This window comes from Vicia villosa, unplaced genomic scaffold (assembly GCF_029867415.1).
Source record: "Vicia villosa cultivar HV-30 ecotype Madison, WI unplaced genomic scaffold, Vvil1.0 ctg.003324F_1_1, whole genome shotgun sequence".
Lineage (NCBI taxonomy): Eukaryota > Viridiplantae > Streptophyta > Magnoliopsida > Fabales > Fabaceae > Vicia > Vicia villosa.
The window spans coordinates 120,757-145,295 of NW_026706175.1; the positions used below are offsets into that span (position 1 = coordinate 120,757).

Below are 24,539 nucleotides of genomic sequence, written 5' to 3' on the forward strand. Positions count from 1 at the left end.
ATAGCCGAAACAATTACAATACAACTTAAAAACAAAAAAAATACAAACATGCAAATATTGAGTAATAACAAATTACAAAAAAAATTATAACGAATACATTTAAATTGAAAAAAATATTAAAACAAATAAATGATTTCATACAATAACGTAATTGCACATTCAGTTAATATTCTTTCTTCAAGAGCACATTGTTCAACAAAAGTGTTTCACTAAATATTGATTAATCATATGTCACACATATTGATTATTAAATATTAATTAAGTTGTTTTTGTAGTACCATCATACACTAAAGGGTATCAAGCATGGTCTAACAATAGCATTGTTACTAGGGGTGGACAGACGGTGACCACCCGTCGAAACCCGACCGAACCGAAAGGGTTTTGGGTCTACGGGTCGGGTAAGTTCGGACTTCGGGTATGAACAGAGCTTAAGTATGGGTGTCATTGGGCATGAACGGTCAGTTTCGGTGTTGGAGATTGGAACTGTCGGAACCCATAACCGACCGATTCTCTTAGAATATCGTTGTTTCATATTAATTGGGCTGGGCTTAAAATGCAATTGGCCCAGAAAATTATTAAGGTCTGAAAACTAGGGTTACTACTAACTTCTCATTTTCAATTTCCTTTTCACTGAATCTCGGCCACATCTAGGGTTTACTGCTGCTCGAAGATTCCTCACCGCCACCATCCTCAATTCCTCATCGTCATCCCAATCAAAGATTCAAGCAACCACTGTCGTCATCCATCATCTCTTCTATGCTAAGTATCCTTCTTTCTCCTCTCTCTCAGTTGCTTTTTATATTCTTCACGATTTCGTCTCTTATAGAAGTTTACTGATTTTGTTCCTTGTTTTACATGTTAAAAGGTTGGTAGTAATGTAGCTTAAGAGTTATTGTCAGCTGAGATTAACTTCACAGATTTAAGAGGTAGTTTCTTTTCACTTTATCTCTTACATTTGCTTAAGTTCAGTGTTTGGTTGTTCTTATATTTTTCTTCTTATATCTATTCCGTTTTCTGCAAGTTTGTTGAGTTATGCAAGAAGTTGGCGATATGCAAAGGGTTGGAGGAGCAACAGGAGCTGGAAATGTGCAAAGTAACGGTAATTTTTCTTCTGTTTGAGCATATTCAGTCAAATTTTATACATGTATGTTAGTTGTGAAAATTTGAGTTATGTATTGAGTATGTTTTGGTTTAGTTTTGTGTGTATTTGAGTATGTATTGTCATATGCTCTAACCTTAGCTATAAGTGTTGTTGAATACCCATCCATAATCATATATACCTCTTATATTGGAACTCATGAAACAATGTTTATAACCTTATCGTTGGGGTTAGGGCTGGAAATGAGTCGAGTTGAGTCGAACTCGCCTCAGCTCAGTTCGACTCGTTAAGAATTGGCCGAGTTCAAGTTCGACCTCGAGTTCATGACGAACTTTTTTTCCAGCTCAAACTCGACTCGCTAAGAATTGGCCGAGTTTGAGTTCGAGTTCGAGTTTATCTCGAACTTTTTTTCAGGTCAAACTCGACTTGTTAGAAGTTCACGAAAATCTCGATCCAACTTGTTAGGTTTATCTTGTTAGGTTCAACTCGCTTATTTCACGAACTTAAAACTAATTTTTTAAAGTCTATTTATATATTTTTATATATATATTTGACATTTTAAATTAATATTTATTAATTAAAAAATATAGAAATAAAATAAAAGTTATAAGATTAGAATTTATACGATGTTAATTTTATTTGTATAATTATCTGTAGAAATATTTTGCTCACTAGAGAATATAAATTATCAATTAAAACCGTTAGATTAAGATAAAATATGACACTAAGATTTAGAGCAAATATACAATCGAGTTGACTCATGAACCTAACGAGTCGAACCATGTATAGTTCAAGTTCAGCTCATTTAGTTAACGAACTTAGGTTTTAGCTCATACTCAGCTCATTTGGTTCATGAACCTAGTTCAACGATTTATTTTTCGAATCGAGTTTCGAACTATTTTCGAGTTAGTTTGGTTCATTGCCAGCCCTAGTTGGGGTATTATGTGTCTACTATATACACTTAGGATAATGTTTCTTAAATACTTGAAAACAGCAAGTCCACATGTAGATATTATGAGATTAATTGCAACAAAAAAGTCAAATAATTGAATATGAGAGAGTCACTGTAATCATGGCATGCAGCTAGCTTAAGCACATACATATATATATATATATATATATATATATATATATATATATATATATATAAATTGTTTATCCTCAGTTTCAGTTTGCCATTTAAGGGCAAGTAGTTTATACTGTCAGGTCAATGTTCATGTTTTTACTGCTGAGTTCTGATTCTTTAGGTTGATTGATATTGAATTGTGTATAGTGTATGCCTTAGACCTTTTCATTATAGACATGTTGTTGTTTTGTTACACTTCATTTGTATTGTTTAACATTTCATTTGTATGGTTTATCAGTGTAGTTTCTTTGTGTATTTAAATAGTTTATCCGTGTAAGTTTCTTTGTGTTATGTATTTGAATGGTCTTTAGACCTTTAGACATAGTCAATTAATTTTGGTATTGAGTTACATAACATGTATTACATATTGTTATGCAAGTTTTTGTTATGCAAGGATTAAGTGTACAAGTTTTTGCTATGCAAGTTTCTGTTAGGAAAATATTGTACAAGTTTCTATTATGCAAGGTCTTTCACAATTACTCATTGTTAATCTTTCATTAATTGTTTCAGATATGGAGCAAGACACTGTAACAGCAACAACACCCATTGAGCCAACCGCACCACTTCCTCCTATTGGTCGGAAGAAAAGAAGAGCAAATGCAAATGCTATTAGAAAGAGGTCTGAGGTATGGGACCACTTTAACCTTATTCCTAATAGTAATCCCGCTACTGCGGCATGTAAGTATTGTCATCAAAAGTACATGTGTGACTCTAAGAAACATGGAACGTCAAACTTAAAGAGTCACATGAAAGCATGCCCTAAGTATCCGTTGAACCTCTCAACCGACCCTACCCAAACTGTGTTGACATATTCAACAACTCAGGGAGGTGTTTTGGTTCCAACATCTTCTAGGTTTGATCCTTTAGGTTGTAGAAAGGGGTTGGCTTACTTTATCATTTTAGATGAGAAGCCATTTATTACAGTTGAAGGAGAGGGATTCAAGTACTTTTGTAACCAAATGTAACCCCAATTTACTATACCATCAAGGAGAACCATAGCTAGGGATTGTTTTCAGATATATCTTGATGAGAAAGTGAGGTTGAGAGCGTTATTCAATTCTGATTGTAGTAGGGTGGCAATTACAACAGATTGTTGGACATCCGTTCAAAATCTTAACTACTTAACCCTCACTGCCCATTTTATAGATAGGGATTGGAAATACCAAAAAAGGATAATTAGCTTTACAGTTATCCCAAATCACCGAGGTAAAACAGTTGGTAAGAAGGTTGAGGATGTGTTGAAGGAGTGGGGGCTGAGAAACGTTTCAACTATCACGGTAGATAACGCAGCATCAAATGATGTTGCTGTTAAGTATTTGGAGCAGAAAATCAGAAACATGAATGGGCTTTTGTTGGATGGATTTGGATTTCACATGAGGTGTTGTGCTCATATATTGAATTTGGTCGTGAGAGATGGATTAAAAGTAGCTAGTACCTCAATTTCAAATGTTAGAAATGCAACTAGGTTTGTAAGATCTTCACCCCCATAGAGCTTTAAAGTTCAATGAATGTGTGGGTTATGTCGGGATTACATGTAAGAAGTCGGTATGTCTTGATGTTTCAACTCGATGGAACTCGACATATTTGATGCTAGAGGCGGCTGAGAAGTTTAAAACTGCTTTTGATAAACTAGAAGATATGGATGAAGACTATAGGGACTTCTTTGACGGTGGTGATTCCCCCCCAGTAGTGAAGATTGGGATAATGTTAAGGTCTTTGTTAATTTTTTGAAGAATTACTATGAAGCGACGAATGTTTTTTCTGTTTCCACCTGTCATACCCCAAAATTTGCCCTCTTATATTCAATCAAAGGTTCCTCTATGCATCCTCAATGGTTCAGGTTTCAATGGCTTATTCAGGTCACTCACTCATATATCAAACTTCAATCCCAAGACTTTCCCATTCAAAGGTTCAGATGATCAATAATCGACTATGTTGACCTAAAAGTCAACTATAGTCAAAGTACAGTCAAACTTCAAGATTTTTGGTCAATATCAAGTATGTGAGGGTATATCAATCATTTGATCAAAGATTGATCATGATTTATCAGTAGGAGCTCAGAGATGACCAAATACAAAAAGGTTCAAATTAGGGTTCCTCTAGGAGAAAGTCAACTCAACTTTGACTGGGCATAACTCCCTCATACTTTATCAGAAATTCCTCACTCAAAGCCTATTCTGAAGGAAATTGGATTCTCTACAACTTTGTCTCTCACAAGCCAAGGCTGGAAATGCATCATTCAAGAGATATGGTCAAAGAGATTATAGGTCCTCCAAAAAGTCAACAAAAACACCTTTTTGGGTCAAAGCTCGTAACTTGAGCATAGAAGCTTCAACTGAGATGAAACCAAAGTCATCATTTAGAGGACTCTTTGAGCTTTCCAAAAAGTCTTTGGACATGGTCATAGGGCAAATAACAAAAGAGATACATGGTTTAGAAGTTGGGCGATTTTTAAGATGTGCATAAAACCCTAAGTGAAGAATTTTGAATTTCTTGAGTAATGGGCCTAAGATTTCCACTTCAAACATGGTCATGACTTTATAGGAGACCTCTAAATCCATATCCATCCTTTTATAATTTTATTTACTATTTATTTGAATTTTTGTTCATTTAAATATCAAATAAACTTATAAAAAATATCAAAATGAATGGATTAATTTATGTGGATCTTGTTTTAATCACCTAAGGGCCCAAACAATACCTTAAGAAAGGCCAAATTTCGTTCATGCATGGGGGGGAGGTGTTTTAGCCAAAATTAGAAGAAAAATGTCATGAATACTTATGCAAAATTCCAAGGGATTTGAAAGAAGAGGACATAGCCCATATTAAACCCTAAAGACACTCATATATATTCTAAAATACTCAGCACACAAAAGGGGGACGAAAAAATGAGAAGGAGGCAAGGGTTCTAAAGGATGCAAAAATCACATAAACTTGTCAAAATTCGAATCCTAATAGGGAGGCCTCCTCAGAGCTTTTGAAGGCGTTCCATCTTATTCTAGAGGTAAGGAGAGGTAAGGGGGATCCTTTGAACAGTCCCATACTCATCATACAGTTATATACGCTTCCGTGTTTCTTTAAGTTATGTTCATTATCGTTTTTTTATCTGTAGCTTGTTTCAATTAAAACTAATATCCCTAATAAGTTTGTATGATGTTTTAGATGCGATTTGAGTATTTATTTACAGTTTTTGGGGCCAAGAGCTTGAATCACCATTGTTAGGGCAAAGGAACACAAAGCATTCGTGTTCATGGTTCCAAGCATTTTAAAGACAAATAGAAGGCACCATTGATTTCAGAACGTAGTAATTATGAGATCTGGGTTATTTATTTGTTAAGATAACATTTTTTTGTCCTAATTAAATTTTGTGTTTATGTTATTGAAACACCATGAAACCGTGACTTAGAGGATGATTTAATACATGATATAGCGTGTTATTTGCTCCAAACTAATGATGGTTGTGTTCATGGCATTTAGTACTACAATTTTGGTTCAAATTTTGTTTGATTTCGTGGAGAATCGAGCGAGTTATGGTCATGAGAAGATGAAGGAGGGAGCTGCGTTTTTTGCGCCATGGAGGAGCGTTTCACGATTCATGCAGCCCCCATGAAGAAGACGATTGCGTGTCTTCATGGGATTGGTCCGTCTGGCTGGTCAAACTTTCTAGTTTCTCTCTCCGTCTTGATTGGCTGCGCATGGATGGCCTGGGGCCCGCGTTTGACTTCAACCACTCACCAGGTTTCTTATTATTTATTTATATCAAGGTGATGTATTAACAAATAACATGTGCAGCCCATTTGGCCAAGTGAAGAGATTTGCATCCTTGAAAACCAGGGTTCGATCCCTGTAGTGCACAAATATTTTCTTGCATTTTCTTGTCCGTGGATCCCATGTAGCCAGGCGCTGCATGCATACGATGCACCTTCGTCCTCCCACCACCGGATCTCCTACAATCCAATCTAACGTACCAGTATTGCAAGGCTTACCATGGGCATTCAAAGGCAACAACACCAGATTGGAGCCAGGTTCTCTTAGCCTTTATTTTATTATTATTTAGTTATTTAAATCAAATGATAGTAAATTGTATTTAGTTTAATTTATTTATTTAAACTAGGATTAGAATACATAATTAGAAAAATGATTAAGTTAAAATTGTCTTCCCGATTAATCCGATTTAATTAATTAATTTCAATTACGAAAACTCATAAAAACCCTAGAAAAGTTATAATACATTAGGGTTTGTCCGATCCCACCGGCCATTTGGCCAAGGATATCAGGATTCAATTAATTATTCGTTTCGGTCGAATCTATCGGTCGCGATGGTTAATAATCGATTAATTTAATTAATCAAATCCAATAAAATAATATTTATTTTGCTAAATGGTTTTAACCACTCTATTGGTTACGATGATTAGCATATTTCTCTTTATCAATTCGTTATTATTTGTAATCAAAGCTATTGATTATGAGGGATAACGGTAAAATTAAATAATCAAAACACATCAATTTGCTAATGGTGATAATCGAATCAATCGATTAGAATAATTAGCAATGCTTTTATTAATCTGTTAATTATGGTGATCAAACCTATTGATCATCGCGATTAATAGTACAAATTAAAATCAGGGTTGTACGCCCAAATTCTAAAACACTCAAAACACTTTTCAAACCTTTCAAAACCACAAATTTCAAACTACAGATTTTCATCCTTATTCAAAACTACGATAGGCCATTCAAAAAGCCTTCAAACCATCTCAAATCAAATTTCAACTCTAAGGGCGTACAACCCTTCCCCGAACTACGTTGACTCTGATCCTCCATAAGGAGGTACGTAGGCACTTGGCAACAAGGCGAGTCCCCTTCCTCCAAATCTTAATCATGTCTTTAACCCTACTAATTGTTTGTTACCTTTCTTTATGTTTTGCCATAACCCTTATCTTTGCAATGTTAACCTTTAGGAAAGGGTTGAGGGTGCCTAACACCTTCCCTCGACCTGAATATAGTATCTTACCCCGATCTCTGTACTGCGTAGGGTTTCCTATTCGCCCTTCAGAAAAGGTGGCGACTCTCTAAGTTATAATTTTTAGGGCAGGTTGCTACACCACCAAAGCGAGCTTGCATACAGCTTTTCCTTACTTGGCTGGAATTTACGTTGAGCTTAAGCAATTAAACATGGACCTTAATGGAATGTTTGCTAATGTAGCTAGGGACGTGTTGGATAAGTTTAAGAAATACTGGATTGATATCACTAAGATGAACCAACTCCTCTATTTCGGTGTTATTTTTGATCCCCGGTATAAGTTAAGATTTGTGGACTAGTGTTTTAATGATATGTATGGACAATCTTCAGAAACTAAGAAATCCTTATTAGAAGAGATCAATAATAATCTCTCAAAAATTTTCATGGTTTACAAACAAGCCTATGACAATGCCGAAGGATCTGTCCCGTCTATGGCAGCCGTTGTTTCTCATGGTGAAATCGCTGCCAGCGTTGAAGTAACAGCACTTGTAGCTAGACAAAATGCATTTCAGCAACATTTGCAGTCTATGGATTCGGTTGAAGAGGAAACTGAGCTACAGAGCTATTTAAAAGATAAGTGTATAAGTTTTAGTGAAAAGGATAAAGATAAGTTTGACATTCTATGTTGGTGGAAACATAATGTTACTAAATATCCAGTTCTGTCCCAAATTGTTAGAGATATAATGCCTACACCAGTTTCAACCGTGGCTTCTGAGAGTGCTTTTAGCACAGGTGGGAGGGTTTTAGAGGTATATAGAAGCTCTCTCAAACCTGAAATGGTCGAGGCTCTTATTTGTGCTCAAAACTGGTTGAGGCCTTCCTTATATCAATTCAAAGACTCGGAATTTAACGAAGACTATGAGATTTCTGAAGATGTTTTAGAAGGTATATTGTTTATATTTGTCTTAAGTGTAATTATTTAGTTTTAGAAGGTATGTTGCTTATTGTTTTTTAAAATGTTCTATAGGATTTAATGGAATTTCAGTTGGGGGTGTAGCTCCTTTATCCTCTTCAACTCAGTCACAGCCTTCCTCTTCAACTCAGTCACAGCCTTCTGGCTGTGCCTGAAACAAAGCAAGGTAATTTTCTGTTGCATTTATGCTAATATTTTCCTTTGTATTTGTAGCAGCCTTATGCAAATCAAGTGTGTACACTAATGTTTTCTATTGTATTTACAACAGTCACTTGCTTAATTGTTTGGAGTCATAAATGACTCATAATTTTGAAGCGACGCACAACACAACCAGCCCCATTTTGAAATAATTTTGAAGCGATGCACACTTTTGAAGAAGACAGTGAAAGAAATTGGTATGATGTGCACACTTTTGGTAAGACTTTATTCTAATTCTGATTCTGTTTACTTTGTTTACTTTGAAAATTTTAGGATTAATGGTTGTTTTATGATTGCTGAAATTGTAGTTGAATGTGAATTTGTAATAAGCCTTTGCATAAAAAAATTTAGAACTTCAGTACAAGAAAAAAGGCATAATCAACCTTCTATTAGTTCCTATAATATATACTACCAATTTATCATTGTTCTGGCTGATTGATTTCTCATTCAAATATTGAGTGGATTTTTTTCTCCTATAAAATGCTTCAGGCTCTGAGTGAGGAGTTAAGCAGAAAAGCTGCCTCGTTAGTGCTGGAAAATGAAAATCTAAAGAGAGTACGTTATTATTCAATAGTTGTTCCTTCTTATAGGGAATACTTTTTTCTGTCTTCCTTTTATACTTTCTTCCTCTTTATTCTGCTTTGCTTATCTGTATGGTGCAACTATTTTAGATATATTATCGCTTCTCACTTAATTTCATCTCTTTGATATTTTCTAATTATTCACTCTGTTGTGACATTTCTGGCGAAAAGAAGAAGGAGCTGGCTTTGAAAGAGTATCGGTCTTTAGAGACTACAAATAAGATTTTAAAAGCACAAGTAAGATGTTTTGCTAGGGAAGAAATTCATAAGTATGGTCTAACTATTTCTTGTTTGTAAAAGTAAATAATTACAGGAAAATTAACATTTGCTTATGTTTGTATCCATTGTGCATGTTTCAATGACAGTAGGTAAATAAATTAATTACATGTTTCAATGTCCTTGGTTAAATCCATTGTACATGTTTCAATGACAGTAGGTAAATAAGTTAATAAATAGAGATATTTAAAAATTAATTCATGAAATTAAGAGTTTTTTTTTCCATGTAGTGAGAGTTGTTTGGCAGAGTGGCTGCGGCAAACAGGCTATATGTTTGAAGAGAAAATGCAGTGTCACTAGAAGTGAGGATTGATGTGGAAGCTTTTTAAATCTCAGGTAACTTATACTAGTGTTCTTTGCCATGAATTATGGTTGTATTCTTTTATATTCCATTTCTTTTTCTCCTATGTGAAATCTAATAGTAACACCATCCAACAACAGAAAGAAGGGATTGTGTACACTTTGAAAGAACCCATGCATCTAACACTAAAGATAGGCCTAGCAAATAATCTTGTCCCAAGGAATGATTAAATGTATGACTAGCACTTTCCTTTATAAGTTCAAATATTTCTTTATTACTGGATTATATTTTTCTCTATTACTGGAAAATGCTAGTTTGTTTGATACCTTCCATTTGTTTGTAGGAATTGAAGGAAATGGGAGAAAAGGATTATGAAGCTTATGAAATATAACTCTTGTTTTATAGTGATTGTGCTTGCTTGGTTGTGTTTGTGTTGGTGCTATTAAATTAAAACTGGTTGTATTAAATTTGAGCAAACATTTATATGCTCAAAAAACTTAGATTTTATATATGGTTCTTAGATCTATTTGAATTTGGTTGTTTTAACTTCTTTAAACTGGTTGTATTAAGTTTAAATCTGAATTTGAATGTTTATAACAATTTTTAAACTGATTTTATATGGTTCTTAGATGTCCAGTATAAATCAGAGTTTTAAGTCTGAATTTAAATGTTTGTAACAATTTTTAAAATTAATTTTTGTAAAAATAAGGCCCATATTCTAATAAATTAAAAATAGTACATGTGTAAATAAAAAAAGGCCAAATTCAGATTGTAATTGGGTTTAAAATTTAAGTCCAACAAACTATGAATAGATTGTTAATTTGATTAAGAAATATAAAAAAATTGAAAAAAAAACTATTGAATTTTGTTATTTGGGCTGGATTTGCAATTGGCCCAACACTATTTACCATCCGAAATAATCCGATACAGTTATCCGAACCGATTGGACCCGAACCCGAAAAAACCCGATATCAGGTAGGGTCGAAATTGGGCCACTATATGTCTCTCGTGGATTGGGCCAGATTGGTGTTTTGGGTCCGAATCCGACCCTATCCGACCGCCTGTCCACCCCTAATTGTTACCTCGACGTAACAAAGATGGTTTCAAGAGTCAAGACGTACTTAAAATTCAGATATCTCAATATCATCTTTTCTTTAAATTTCATTTTTTATTGAATTTTTTGAAAAATAAGAAATGTGTAATGTTCTAAGTTTTATAAAAAAAGCAAAGACTTTTACATATTTCATTTTGCTTTTGAAAAATAAGAAATCTATTTTACATCTAAGACATTTTAGAAAGAAAAAATGTGCAGAAAAATGTTTCTCAATTACAACCACCTTGAGATGATTATAAACTATTCACACACTTGTTTATAATTAAACCCTTAACCCTAAAAATAATAATTATCTTGTAAAAGAAGAGTAATAAAAATTAATTTGTAAAAATTTAAGGGAATTTACATTTTAATGATTTATTGTATGGGGGTGGGGGTGCCAAGTCTTGCGTGAGTCAATACCCATTTTGTTGGGCCATATATGATTCTAAAAAAAGCCCATACAAATTTATCATTATTAATTATTAACAATATGAACTACGATTTAATAGCATACGAAACTGAAACCCTAGTTGGCATTGTCTTCGTTCTTCACTTTCTCTCAGCGGCGAAAGCATCAGCATTAGCCATGGCCTCTTCGAGAACTGTGAAGGACGTTTCGCCTCACGAATTCGTCAAAGCTTACTCTGCCCACCTCAAACGATCTGGCAAGGTATGATTTTTTTTATTGGATCTTTTTCTGTTTGAGATTTTGGAGAAGATTTTACATTTGTTGGGGTTTTAGGGTTTTCATGATTTTCTTACTAACTAGATTATGGTGAAGATTTCTGGTTTCTATCTCCAATTAGAGTTATTGGCTTAACTTCTGTTTGGATTAGCTTATTTCAAGGAAATAATCAGTTTTTTTGTTGCAGCATCCCAATAGAGTTTTTTTACAAGAAAATTGCTATTGAATTATGAACTAAAATCCAATTATTAATTGAAAATATAGTTTGTAGAGGTGATTTATTCGAGCCTTATCAGCAGCTTTCTGTTGATATATTTTTAGAGTAAAATCATTTTTGTTAAGCTTATCCATACATAGAATTGTTTTGTGATTTTGGGAGTCATGGTTGGTGGTATTGTTGCTAATTGCTATTTTGAAGTTGAAATTTATTTGTTTATGTTCTAAATAGATGGAGCTGCCTGAGTGGACTGATATTGTGAAAACTGCAAAGTTCAAAGAATTAGCTCCCTATGATCCCGATTGGTATTACATCAGAGCTGGTGAGATTAATTTCTCTCATCACAAGTTTACTTCTTGAATGTGATTCATCACTATAGCTCTATTCATGTTTCATGGATGCTTTGTTGCCGGTGAAACTTATAGTGATGTATATATTTAAGCTAAATTTGATATTGGTTTCAGCTTCTATGGCAAGGAAGATCTACTTGAGAGGGGGTCTTGGCGTCGGCGCATTCCAGAGAATTTATGGTGGTAGCCAGAGGAATGGAAGTCGCCCTCCCCATTTTTGCAAGAGCAGTGGTTCTATTGCTCGGAACATTCTTCAACAGTTGCAGAACATGAACCTCATTGAGATGGACACCAAGGGGTATAACTCTTATTCCCCTACTTGACTTTGTTTTGTCAGAAGTTAAGTTCATTTTGTTTGTTAATTATTGCCGAACTTCTTTTAAGTAGACAAGCCAAATTAAGTTAGGGCATAATGTAACATAAGACTCTGTTTGTTTCTGCGTCAAAAGCGGCATACCTACGATTGGCCTAATGCTCCAAATTGGAGCTATTATGCTATTGTGTGCTATCGTGTTTTCACATTTTTTCAGCCTACGGTCGCGCGCGCACACATTAAATCTACTTGAGCTTTAACACTAGTATTTTCAATAATAAGTTCTAAAACGCGCACACACATTAAATCTACTTGAGCTTTAACACTAGTATTTTCAATAATAAGTTCTAAAACAATAACATAATCTCTGAAAGATTTTGATGGCTTCAAGACCGGAATGGTGTGAATATGCTATGCATATGAAATTATTGATCCTAATCTTGGATTTTTGTTTTTTCTATTCTCTTTCATGATATTACTATCTTTGTATCATACATTTGGAGGATTTATCTATAAATATATCTTTATATTTCAGTGGCAGGAAAATAACATCTAGTGGCAGACGGGATCTTGACCAAGTTGCTGGACGAATTGTAATCGCACCTTGATTTATGAAATGATGTTGCTGAGACAGAAGTTTTGATGTATACCTAAATTCCGGTTTTAGCTACTATTATCATCTAAATTTGCCGTTTTGAATGTGTTATTTTTTTATCATTAAATTATATTCCTACATTTAAGTTATTTTTATATTTCAACCTTCACCTTGGACATTATTGATCATTTCTTGTTCTATGAAATTAAAGTGTGAAAGTATTAGCTACACAATGATGTGATTTTAGCCTTTCAAATCCAACCCTCAACCAGTGCTTGCAGATGTTTGTAAGATTTTGTTTCTGAGATTTGAGATGAGGGAGATGAAGATCTAAATGTGTTTTTTAATAATCAAAGAGATAGTGTGCCACGTTCTCAACATATATCTTCACTGTCAAATACTATGCATCTATTCCTCATGTCAATGTTTGTATGTGATATGATAAAAAGTCATATTTATTCAACATTTAATTCATAATTTATACAAAACTGATGAATTTAAAATATTTTTCAATTTAGATATTAAACAATGATCAAAACGTTTAAAATTACTGTTATAAAACACACCCTAAAAATCTTCTACCATGCCCCACAAACCACCCTTGAAACCCTGATAAGACATTATATGCTTTCCGATTACTTCCTCATTCTAAATATCACATGTATCATACACATTCACAGTACATCCAAAACAAAATTCATCATCAATGAAAGTAGAGGTCACCTTTGAACTATTGGAATGCATGTTTTTCTACTAGTAATTTTGAGAAAAGTGGAGGGGCATTGGATTTTTAACACCGAATTTTTTAAAAACAAATAACATTTTTATTTTATTTATGTGACAACATAATTTAAAGTAAATTTAATTTCAACATAATCATTTTTTCGGTACAATAATTTCAACATAATCTTAACATAGCATAAAATTATTACTCCCTTTATGTCTAAATAAATGTCACATTAGCAAAATTTTAAATTTTATCTTTTAATTATATTCTCTAATTAATACTTTTAATTTAGTATTTCTCTCACATTACATTAATGATAAAAAATAAACCAATAACAAATGAGGATAATCTAATAAAATTATCTTTCCATCTCTTTTATTTATTGTATTTTCTTAATGTGTGACATAGTCAACTCTGACAATTATTTTGGGAGGGAGTGAGTATAAAGTTTTTATAGGCTACACAACATTTTAACATGAATTTATCATATAAAAATGTCTGCAATTTTGACCATGCAAGTGTTAGTGTAGTTTCGAACTTGCAAAACTATCAATCTTTATCAAGTTTAATTATTGCTTCTTTTTAGGGCCGGTCCCGACTTTTTAGAGGTCCAGGACAAAAAAAAAAAAATCCCTAACAAAAAAAAATAAGTTTTACTCGCTGACAGTAAAAAAATTTACAATGTCAATTAATCACAACTGTTAATTTATTGAAAATTGGAAATGTTTGACTTTTATTTTAAGTTATTTTAAAGTAATATAATTGAGTGGTTGTGATGCATTGATAGTGTAAAAAGTTTTACACTAAAAATACATAGCAATTAAATTTAAAATAAACTAAAATTATAAGAGTCATAATAAATAATCGAGAATAAAATTTAATTTTAATTCTCATTATAAATTTTAATTGATTACATACATGCCAAACTAAAGCTAGAATAGATGTAACTCAATCACTGGGCTACAACTATAGAGATGTCAAATTGTTTCGCTGGCAGAAATATATTTTATTATATCAGCATTATAAATTTTAACTGCACCCCCGAAATTGAGCCTCCATTTTTCTAAGGCCCTGGATTGTGGGCCTGCTTGCCCTGATCCAGGACCGACCCTGCTTCTTTTAGATCTACATGTCCTCTCTTTGGTGCGTGTACTTCTAACTTTGTGTTTCTAATGTCTTATGCAACTCATATTCTATTTCTCATTATCTTGTATCTTTGCTACATTTTTCTTTCCAACGGTCGCGGACTTGACACAAGGGCTAATTTGCCCTCAATTTCAACGGAATCCAATGACAGTTGCTGACAAAATTAACTACAAGATGGCTACATGAGACACAGATGAAGATAACATATGTGAGAAAAATATGATGTTCAAGTTCCTGCATAATGTAACCAATGTAATATTGTACCTAGAAGAAATCAAATAACTATATCAGAAATATCATTCACTTGTCATACTCCAAAACACTAAACTTAAATATTTTTAAAGAATTTGTAACTTCTAAAACTGAGTCATAAAATAATTTAGAATACACACCACTATTGTGAAAAATCTCACCATTTATCTGTATTTGATTCAATGACCAAGACTACTCTCTCCATCCAAGCAAATCACCAATATCACAGAAATTCCAATTTCCATCGGATTCCACATCTATAATATCGTCAATCTAGTCATGAAAAATAAAGAAAACTGTGACAAGTAAGCGTGTCTTGAAGACATTAATAAATGGTTCATTTGTGGGAAATTTTCTAAATGATCTTTGGGATGTTGACTTGTTAAGCTTTGTGATACATCAACATGCTTTCCAATGTGAAGAATCACAGTGCACATCACCCTTTTGCCTTTCTTTTGCACTTATTGACCCATTTTTAGACTTAAACTTCACAAGTGAAAGACACATAAAAGTTGTACAATGATGTGTAAATTTATTCACCTTTTTGTGGTTTAATGTGCTATGCAGGTTATTGTCTTCTAAAGATTTTGATGATGACAATTGAACAAGGAAGAATAAATCACTAGCATCACGAGTCAAGAAGCAAACAAAATATAAAGTGTTAATGGCATCCAAAGGAACACGTTCCCCCTTTTACTTAAAGACGCGCGGGTTCACATGCACAAGGAACACCATGAGTTATCATTATGAAGCATCCACATGCAACTTTGTGAATACCTATTTGATTTAGTCTTTCATACTCTTTTGCAATATGTTGTATACACTTTCTTGACACGAAACCATGTATCATTACATAAAAAGGAGTATTATGTCAATGTCCGGGGTTCACCACACTTTTTTGAAATAATACTTAGAGTGAAAGATGCATTGAAGCCAACTGTGATAAATATGATGCAATCATAAAGATAGACACCCCAACCATTAATAAAAGGATAATGAATTTGAAAAGGATGATCACTGCTATCAACAGATTCATTTTGATATATGCTCAATACACGTTTCCGTTCCATATGGTTCTAAGGAATGAGGCATAATTTGATGGGAACCTAAAATGAGAGAAAATCATTTCCGTGCTAAAATTTGTACTCTCCAAACCCTAAGTGTTATTTAGAACCATGGATAGAGAAACCTTGTTACTCTATCTCTCAGTCTCCTCCAAATTAGTAAGCACGGTTCTCATCAGAGAGGTAGGCAATAATCGAGAAGATTGCATTAGCCTTAGTAATAGGGTCAAGGAAGTAGTTACTCTACTTTTTTGCATGCTCGATAGTAGTTTGGACAAATTATTTGGTGAAGCAGGAACTCTACGTGCTAAATTTAATAGGACTAATGACTAAGTGGGTCAGTTGAGATTTTCGAGTTTCACATCTCATTGGAACCCAGGAAGGAACTTAAATATCAACTCTTTACATGTTTCCTTGTCAAAATGACATCAAAGTCATACACAAAGTGGACCTTGTTCACAGATGAAACATCAAACAAGAGAATAAGCGGTACAAATATGATTCTTGAGAATGATGAAGGACTCGTGATGGAAGTATCCTGGCTCTTTGAACTCCCCGCCATCAATAACTAGGCTGAATATGAATCTTTCATCGTCGGCCTCACCTTGGAATCTAAAATAAGAGCAGAAGAGATTAAATTATGTATAGATTCACAACATCTAACGATAAAAAATTCTTCAAGAGGAATGTTCTAGAAAGATATGGGTTCTCAAAATTTGTTATCATGGAAAGATATGGGATCTCGAAATTTGAAGAAACCCTTTAAATTCCTCAGGGTCAAGCATCGTTTCACATTGATAGATCATCCTCATACTAACGGACAAACCTAAGCCGCCAACAAAATATTGCTAAGAGAGATAAAAAAGGATACTCAATTGTTTTAAAGAAAACTGGATGGAGAAGCTCCCAAATGTCATATGGGAACACCGGACTACGACCCATTCGACCACTAGTGAGACACCTTTCATAAAAACATATGAAATTAAGGTCGATATCCTTGTTGAAGTGGGAGAACTCAATTGGAGAATGACACACCCTTATAGGGAAAGGAAAATTCACAAGTAATCAGAGAACAGTTGGATTCTATAGACGAGGAGAGATGCTTTGTCGCCCTCACCATTGTTGATGCCAAACAAGGCATTACTGCTAAGTAAAACAAGAGGGTTAAACCCTGATATTTCCATCCCATATAGATCTTGCTTTGAAGAATCAACATAGATGGAAGAAACACCAAAGATGGGAAGCTTTCACCTAACTAGGTCGATACCCGATCTGAATCACTACAGGTAAAAAATATTACACCATTGAGACTCTTCTTAGGGAACTTATCCCAAGAGCTTGGAATGCTCAGAAGTTTTTAAAAATTGCAAAAAATATCTACAAATATAATGATTTGCACTACAAACTAATGAATAATATTACAACCAAAGTAGAGTTGTCAAAATGAGTTAGCCCATATGGGCTGTCCCTCCTGACCCGAAAAATCATAAGATTTGGACCTTAAAATTAGAGTCCATATTTTTCAGGGCTTTTTTATCCCTGTCCTGAAAAGCCCGCTACCCATTAGGGCTAGCCCATATGGACCGTGGGTAGCCCATTAGGTCAGCATAATTATATATTTTAAAAAATATATATTAATATTTATATTGTCTTACTCCAAAATAGCACATTGATTTTCTCTAATGTTAAATATTCAAGTATTATTTTATACAATTTAGATATATATTATATTTAGAAACACATTATAGTATTAATAAGAGATAATATAGTAATTTAAAATGTATTATATCTAAAATAATATTATTTTTATTTTTATTTATAATAAATATTATGTAGTTTTATTTTAATTTTTTTAAATAAAAAATCCGTTTTAAGTCGGGTAGCCCAAAGTCCGTCTAGGGTCGGGCTCGAATAGTAATTCTAGAGCCCATATTACACAAGATCTTTTAGGCCCAACCCTAAAAAGTCCAAGGCGGCCCGCCAGGGCCGGCCCGTTTAGGATCGAGTAATCCATTTTAATAACTCTACACCAAAGTTTTATTGGAATCATTATTTTCGTAAACAACAATGAAAAATTCCAACCACCTCAATGACATTAATCCTCGAATACGAGGGAAGTTTTACATCCAAAGGGGGGCAGAAAGAGCATTAAACTTCAAATAAGACAATAGCTAACACTTGAAGACACCACCTACCTCGAACACCTAGTTGATGCATTGGGAACACTATTTTTTGGTAGCTATCCGCTCTAGTACACAAGCGTCGAAGCCCCACTCACGTCGGTCTCAAACCAGATTTTTACTTGAGGGCAAGGAAAAGGAAATACTCTAAACCCTAAACCTTAGGGTTTAGGTCTAATTTAAGGCAAAATGAATGTGTCTTGGTTAGAAATGTATAGGGTACACATGAAAGTGTATTTCCTAATCAATTTAAAGCAAAACGTATGTGGTTCATTTGCGCGTATATTTGGTGAGGAATGAGTACTTCTGAAAATGCATTTTTGATTTTTCCAATAACATTTTCATATTTTCTTAGGGTGCTTCTCCACCACTTATGGGTGAGAGAAGCAATCCCCTTTTTGTATTGTTACCACTTATGGGTGAAGCAATCCCCTTTTTGTATTGTTGAACTGTCTGGCTGACACGCTTCACACCCTTTGGCATAATTGAAGCATCCAACCATTACAATAGGCCAATAGTATACTTATAGATAGATTAGTCACTTAATCACAAGACCAGCACTAGAAAATCACAAAGCCCTTCATACATTATAGGAGAACTTCATTAACTCCACTTTTAAAGACTACTTCTCTCGCACATTATTGCAGAACTCCATTAACTACACTCTGATATAGATCACCATCTAGCAATCCATAATTGAGTCTTTTATATTTGAGTCTAAATTCTATTGAGGAAGATAGGTTTTGCAAGTAGTCAATTAGGTCTTTGATACAAATATCAAACACTTATATGCATCCTCCGGTGGTATATTCCTAATGTTAGAACTCAACAGTTTGCTTGTAACCAGAAGAAGCTTGTTGAGACAAGTTATTAACATATACATTCTCTCCATGAAATACATGTAAGACTATAACATCACTAAATACAACTTTTTTGAAAATTTGCATTCAAACATTAGTACTCTCAATAACCTGTTTGATTACTAATTGGGAATCACCCATCAATTTCATATGTTCATAATATTTTACCATTCCTACTAGTATTCTAAATCCCCATTATTGCAACCACGTACTCAATTTGATTATTACAAAATAAATATTTTACCTTGTTGGCACTTGTATTTTTAAATCTCTCTTGGTTGAATAAAACTAACCCCACAAATGGTTTTGCGTCAACATGGCCACAAGTCACCCCAAATAGATTTTTTGGCTTGATGATGCAAGGTAGGATTCTTGCTCTTTGTTACGACCATACGGACAAATGAACCCTCTGAAGCATCGCTTTTGGTTGATTTACACACGTTCATTGTTACCTGTCTACCCCTTCTAACAGGCATGAAAACAATCCTGCCCCAGCCACCTCCAAGATCAGCACTCGATGTTCCTTCTTCGATTTCCTCGTCCACTTCATTATCGTCTTCGCAGTCAGTTTCAATAGCATCAGAATCATATTTTACTACATCTACTACTTCGCGAGAAGCATCGTCATCAGCTTGTTGCAACTTCAACCAGTCCTCTGAAAAGTATAAATGAATTATATACAAATTGGAATTTGGTTCTAGAAAACATATAATGTCTACTTTTATAATCATTATTGAAAATAAGAAATCAAAATCAAAAACAGTTTCTTCAAACTCCTTGACCATAGACCATGAAACAAACCTGTTTTTTAAATCAGACTTTATACTTATGTTATGAAGTATTTTAACAGAAAACAAGATTGCACATACCGTAATCAATTTCAAGATCATCTGGATTTCTTTTGGCATGTTGCTCCTTCAGAGTGTCAAATGTAATACCATCAAGAGGCCAAGGTTCACTGGTTCAAGGGATTGATGAAAAATAAAAGTCAGAATTTCATTGTATTGAAAATACGATTGTGTCTCGTGTATTATGAGACGTGATCCAGAGTTGTTTAAATTTCAAGTAAAATAAAACACTTGCCTTGGTCTTCTTCCTCGTCTAAAAACAACATAGGAGAATTTCTCATCTTCAAAGCCACGCAAGGGCTCGCCTTTTGAACGCTGCAAAATCATAGAGCAGAAATAAGTTGTTTCGTAAGTTAATCCTTCCTAATATTAATGAAAAGAAGAAATTAGGAATGTGGGGACAACATGACACGCTCAGAAAGTAAAATATGGATTAAGGAGAAACCTTGTAAGCACGCTGCGACGATGTCCTTTCCAAACGCTGAACAAAATGACAATATTTTCCAGATTTTACCAGTGGACAAGTACCATCATGAGGACACTACACGAAGAAAATCAGTCAAGTGAAAAATAACAATGGGAGAGGCAGATAAAGACTTAGAATGATCATACAATGTACTTACAGGAGCAACCACAAAAGCACCGGCCTTGTCAGTGATCAAATCTTTACAAACTTCATTGTTTTTATTAGAAGATTTACGATGTTTCTGCAAAGACAGTGAAATTCATTCTTATATAAAATATGAAGAGAAGAACACAACCAAAAGATAGAAAACAAGGCTTGTTTATCATTGTTTAGAATTTTCCCAAAAGATGTGGTAAACTTACTCTCTTTTCCATCCATAATATGTAAGATCTCATCTGAGCTATAATATTGGATCCATGAGGCGTTCCAGGTTCAACCAAAACCTACAAGATTTTGATTTCACAAATTAAGATAGCATTACAAGATTCAAAGGAATTAATACACGAATGGAAAATTATATAAAATAAAAAAGTTCCCTCAAATATTATTTTTCAAATTATTTTTTCTATAATGATAAGCTTGAAATTATACCAGAACATCTTGTGTTAGATCCCAAAGCTGGCGAACTATGGTAATCCGATCCTTTAACGAAGGGATCTCTCCCAGCACATAAGACTTCAACCCACCAAAACAGAGCATAAGCAATTAGTATTAATACACGTAAACATACACAAATAGCAAATATGCCTGATGCATGAAACAATAATATAAAAGAAAGTATGCCCCTTCCAGAATTAGAAAAGATACAAAGAGGGTTCTAATACCAAAATATGAGACTGAACATACAAAAGGAATTTGGCAGAACTTTTTACTTTGTTTCAATCTAAATTTGAAAATTGAATGGAAAAAGTAGCCAAATTTGTTTTACTATATGAACAAATGAACCACATACAATTAGTTGATTAGAAAAAAACAAGCTACTTGTCGCAAATATACATAAATAATGCCAAAAACAAACTTACAGCAATTACAAGGTCATGCCCTCTCTCCGATTTACCAATATTTTTAGACAGAGCTTGAATGCTGTCATAGCTATGAATAAGTGGCAAATTCTTGAGATCTACATAATCAACAGCACAACAAAATCAATGTAGCATTTGGCATTCTTCCGAAATTTAGGAAAGGAGAGAACTCATTACATTCAATTCAAAACAGGGAAATTCATTATTTAAAGTAATGTGCCATAAATAGCATTATATAAGGTTGAAATCCTGGGGCAGAGTTGAAATTAAGGACTATTAACACATTTCAGTGACTGCTATGAATTAGGTACCATGACTAGAAAAAAGTTTTCAACCTTTAACAAGAAATAGTGAGACCTGCCACTGTCAGAATAGCTTTTTTAAACATTAAAATTTTACAAATTTTGACAAACTCCTATAATAAACAGAACGATTCTTTTTTCTTTTAACTTTTTCCTTTCCAAGTATATTATTCATCAGGGAGAAAATCCTGCTTATCCTCAGTAAGGTTAGTGTTACTTCTTCTAACAACTTCTTGTAAACTGAAATAATTAGCAATTTTTAAGAATACCCTGTGAACACGAAGGTTCTTATTCTTTTGGCCATCAATAGACACTAAATGATTTATAATGAAATTCTTTTGCAGCAGCCAATACACAGGTCTAACTAGCAGCATAGCTATCACTTATTATGCTCTCTTCCGCGATCTCCCTCAATAAAAAGACTACAGTAGCACCCTCCAAAACATGATTTTGATAATACATCACATGGAGCAGTACATTAGCAATTTGCAATTCTATTAGGTATTGGCAGTATGTTCAACGGTTAAGCTTCATCATCCAAAGATTCAAGTAAATACTTTTTTCTTTTAATGTTTTGCAACTATGGAAGAATAGGATTTGTTTCTGCAATCTTACAATTGTTGATCTTATGTGTCATTAAAGACTACTGGACTTCAAATATAATACAATACTCAAACATTAAGGTGACCAAAGTTTCCCCAAAGTACCAAGTACCAACGCGGAAATGACAAAACTTGCAAACAAAAGAAGTCCGTGTTACCTTTCTAACCTTCTACTAAAACTAACTAATATTATCATTTCTCGCATAAATTTAAAATCCTTAAGAATAAGAAAACTATCTTGTTCAAATATGTTAACAACATTTACCTTGTATTAGACTCTGACCTGCACGCTGCATTGACTGTGATGGTTCTATTAAATTCACTTTCTCTAAAGATTTTGGCCAAACTTCTCGTAATGCCCTTTTGATCAGATTTGAAAGACAATAAATTAATCCAAGAACAATTCTAAAGTTAAAATATTGAAATTAACCATTCAACAGAAAAAACTCAAAAGTCTTTTACCAGAAAGCTGAACCAGTCCCAGCACCAAAATCTAAGACCCTGGTTGGGGAGAAACCAGGAAGCCTTCTACGAACCTAAAAAGACATAGCATTGAGATTGCGGTAAGAAGTTAAAGGGAATATAAGCCAGTTCATTCTTCACACATTAAGGAAGGAAACAGAAACATAAGTTGACTATTCTTTAATTCATCGATTTATTTTGCCGGCCAAGTAAAGGATTAATATAAAACAAAAAAACTCAAATCCATTTCACTTTATCATGTCATAGTTTTTACCACAAATTATTTAATCTTGATTATGCTTACGACCTACCTCTTTAAGTACTCTGTAACAAGCAGAGTAAACAGCAGGCATTCGAGAAGCCACATAAGCAATAGTCTCATCATTTCTATACGTGAGACCAATGTCACCGTAGGAGCTCGTAATCTTCCAACGTTTAGATTGCTCAGAAGACTTCAAAGGGTCTTCAACTATCTCCCTCGATGTGGTGGTTACTAACTGCAAATTGACATTCTTGATTTCATTGAAGGACTGAGACAGACTCAATACCTTCCTCTTCATATATGGCTCTTCTTGATCTACAATCCCAATAACACCATAAAAAATTGCAATCACACAAATATGAATGCATAAAGTAAATAGAAAAAAAAAAGACCTCGAATGTACTTCTTGATGGCGCGGCGGAGATGGACCGGGACGGTGAGGCATCGTTGAGATTGTTTCGCTGCGTTGCGGAGGGTTTCAGACGTGACGATTTTATGTGCAGCTTCAAGTATTGTCATTTAACAACCAGGTCGTAGCATTCACTATACACATAAACGAAAACCTAAGAAAATAAAGCATCACTATCTTGATGCGATAAACCTCTCTTAAGCCCCCTTCTTGCTTTTTTATTTTTATTTTTATTTATTTATTATTATCTTTTGTTATAAAATTTGTTGATTAAAAAAATTAAAGTTTGAGTTGATAGTAATAATAAATTTGTTCATAGATTATAAGTTGGGGTAGTGTTTATTAAGTAGATTATAAGAACTAATACGGTTAATTAGCTAGTAGACTTAATCAACTTAGACATAGGTGATTAAGATTTTAATGATAAATATAATAAATTTGTTAATAGAAGCTAGCTCCCGCCTTCTTCAGGATTTGCTCCTAAATTCTAGCTATGATCGACCTTTCGAATGAATGAAATATAAGTTGGGGTAGTGTTTCTTCTGACTTCCATCAAAATGTATATGATTGTAGTTGAGTAGCATCTTGTAGAATCTTCTTCATCTTCTATTCAGCTTCTGCATTTTAGCTTAGGCATTAGCATCAACTAATTTGTCTAGTAGCATTTTGAATTAGCATGTGCTTCAGCTTCTCCTTTTGACATATGCTTCTTAACATTAGCTTTTAAGCATTGTCTTCTTAATCTTTTTGTTATTGTTAATATGTGTTAGTTGAGTTCCATTCAAACCAAATCACAATTAACAACTGCAACGACAAAAGTCGTTATAGCAGTATGAACATCAACTTTGACATCTATGGTAATATTATCAGTAGCGATACCAACGGCATCAAAAGCTACATCATATTCATTTGAATCAATAGATGTGATATGAACAACATAGGTGCTGCCAATGTCGTCAACCTTTGTTGGATGATTTGATCTTCTTTTATAATTCTCAAAAGAAACGTTGAAGGATAAAAAGGTCTTTTAGCTTCCAACTACTAGTTCCCAGTGAATAGAATCAAGCATTGTTGTAGATAGTACTTCTCTTTGTCTTGTAACTTGATACGTTGTGAGTTGGTAGGAGACAGCTTCTGTAAAATAGTACGCGTACTGGATTATAGTGG

General features: G+C 33.8%; 3 protein-coding genes and 1 long non-coding RNA gene across 4 annotated transcripts; 3 read left to right on the forward strand and 1 right to left on the reverse strand.

The window, feature by feature from the left end:
- The first annotated feature begins 1,022 nt into the window (after nucleotides 1–1,022).
- Nucleotides 1,023–3,704, forward strand: LOC131640794 (uncharacterized). The gene is made up of 2 exons (XM_058911174.1): nucleotides 1,023–1,099; nucleotides 2,736–3,704. The coding sequence occupies exons 1-2, from the start codon at nucleotides 1,033–1,035 to the stop codon at nucleotides 3,188–3,190; spliced, it is 522 nt and encodes a 173-aa protein (XP_058767157.1). The 5' UTR covers nucleotides 1,023–1,032; the 3' UTR covers nucleotides 3,191–3,704.
- A 5,138-nt stretch (nucleotides 3,705–8,842) lies between these two features.
- Nucleotides 8,843–9,973, forward strand: LOC131640792 (uncharacterized). Its single transcript, XR_009295337.1, has 5 exons — nucleotides 8,843–8,911; nucleotides 9,109–9,174; nucleotides 9,444–9,549; nucleotides 9,655–9,746; nucleotides 9,858–9,973. It is a non-coding gene; the product is annotated as an uncharacterized LOC131640792 (long non-coding RNA).
- A 1,138-nt stretch (nucleotides 9,974–11,111) lies between these two features.
- On the forward strand, nucleotides 11,112–12,951 carry LOC131640790 (small ribosomal subunit protein eS19x). The gene is made up of 4 exons (XM_058911171.1): nucleotides 11,112–11,280; nucleotides 11,744–11,834; nucleotides 11,977–12,160; nucleotides 12,711–12,951. The coding sequence occupies exons 1-4, from the start codon at nucleotides 11,197–11,199 to the stop codon at nucleotides 12,781–12,783; spliced, it is 432 nt and encodes a 143-aa protein (XP_058767154.1). The 5' UTR covers nucleotides 11,112–11,196; the 3' UTR covers nucleotides 12,784–12,951.
- A 5,889-nt stretch (nucleotides 12,952–18,840) lies between these two features.
- LOC131640799 (uncharacterized) lies at nucleotides 18,841–23,545 on the reverse strand. Its single transcript, XM_058911178.1, has 12 exons — nucleotides 23,356–23,545; nucleotides 23,013–23,278; nucleotides 22,702–22,775; nucleotides 22,505–22,599; nucleotides 21,336–21,433; nucleotides 20,905–20,988; nucleotides 20,676–20,756; nucleotides 20,471–20,554; nucleotides 20,293–20,388; nucleotides 20,083–20,162; nucleotides 19,869–19,957; nucleotides 18,841–19,654 (listed from the first exon to the last, which is right to left on the reverse strand). Exons 1-12 carry the CDS (start codon nucleotides 23,480–23,482, stop codon nucleotides 19,311–19,313), a joined length of 1,518 nt encoding a protein of 505 aa, XP_058767161.1. The 5' UTR covers nucleotides 23,483–23,545; the 3' UTR covers nucleotides 18,841–19,310.
- Between the last annotated feature and the right edge of the window lie 994 nt (nucleotides 23,546–24,539).

What these genes read in the sequence shown, in the direction of transcription:
- LOC131640794 (XM_058911174.1), top strand. Translation starts at nt 1,033, where the DNA reads ATGCAAGAAGTTGGCGATATGCAAAGGGTTGGAGGAGCAACAGGAGCT. An exon ending in TGGAAATGTGCAAAGTAACG is followed by an intron (nt 1,100 to 2,735) that starts GTAATTTTTCTT and finishes TAATTGTTTCAG; the next exon opens with ATATGGAGCAAGACACTGTA.
- LOC131640799 (XM_058911178.1), bottom strand. Translation starts at nt 23,482, where the DNA reads ATGACAATACTTGAAGCTGCACATAAAATCGTCACGTCTGAAACCCTC. An exon ending in GGGACTGGTTCAGCTTTCTG is followed by an intron (nt 22,600 to 22,701) that starts GTAAAAGACTTT and finishes TCTGATCAAAAG; the next exon opens with GGCATTACGAGAAGTTTGGC. An exon ending in AGACGAGGAAGAAGACCAAG is followed by an intron (nt 19,958 to 20,082) that starts GCAAGTGTTTTA and finishes CCCTTGAACCAG; the next exon opens with TGAACCTTGGCCTCTTGATG.
- LOC131640790 (XM_058911171.1), top strand. Translation starts at nt 11,197, where the DNA reads ATGGCCTCTTCGAGAACTGTGAAGGACGTTTCGCCTCACGAATTCGTC. An exon ending in ACCTCAAACGATCTGGCAAG is followed by an intron (nt 11,281 to 11,743) that starts GTATGATTTTTT and finishes TGTTCTAAATAG; the next exon opens with ATGGAGCTGCCTGAGTGGAC. An exon ending in TTGGTATTACATCAGAGCTG is followed by an intron (nt 11,835 to 11,976) that starts GTGAGATTAATT and finishes TATTGGTTTCAG; the next exon opens with CTTCTATGGCAAGGAAGATC.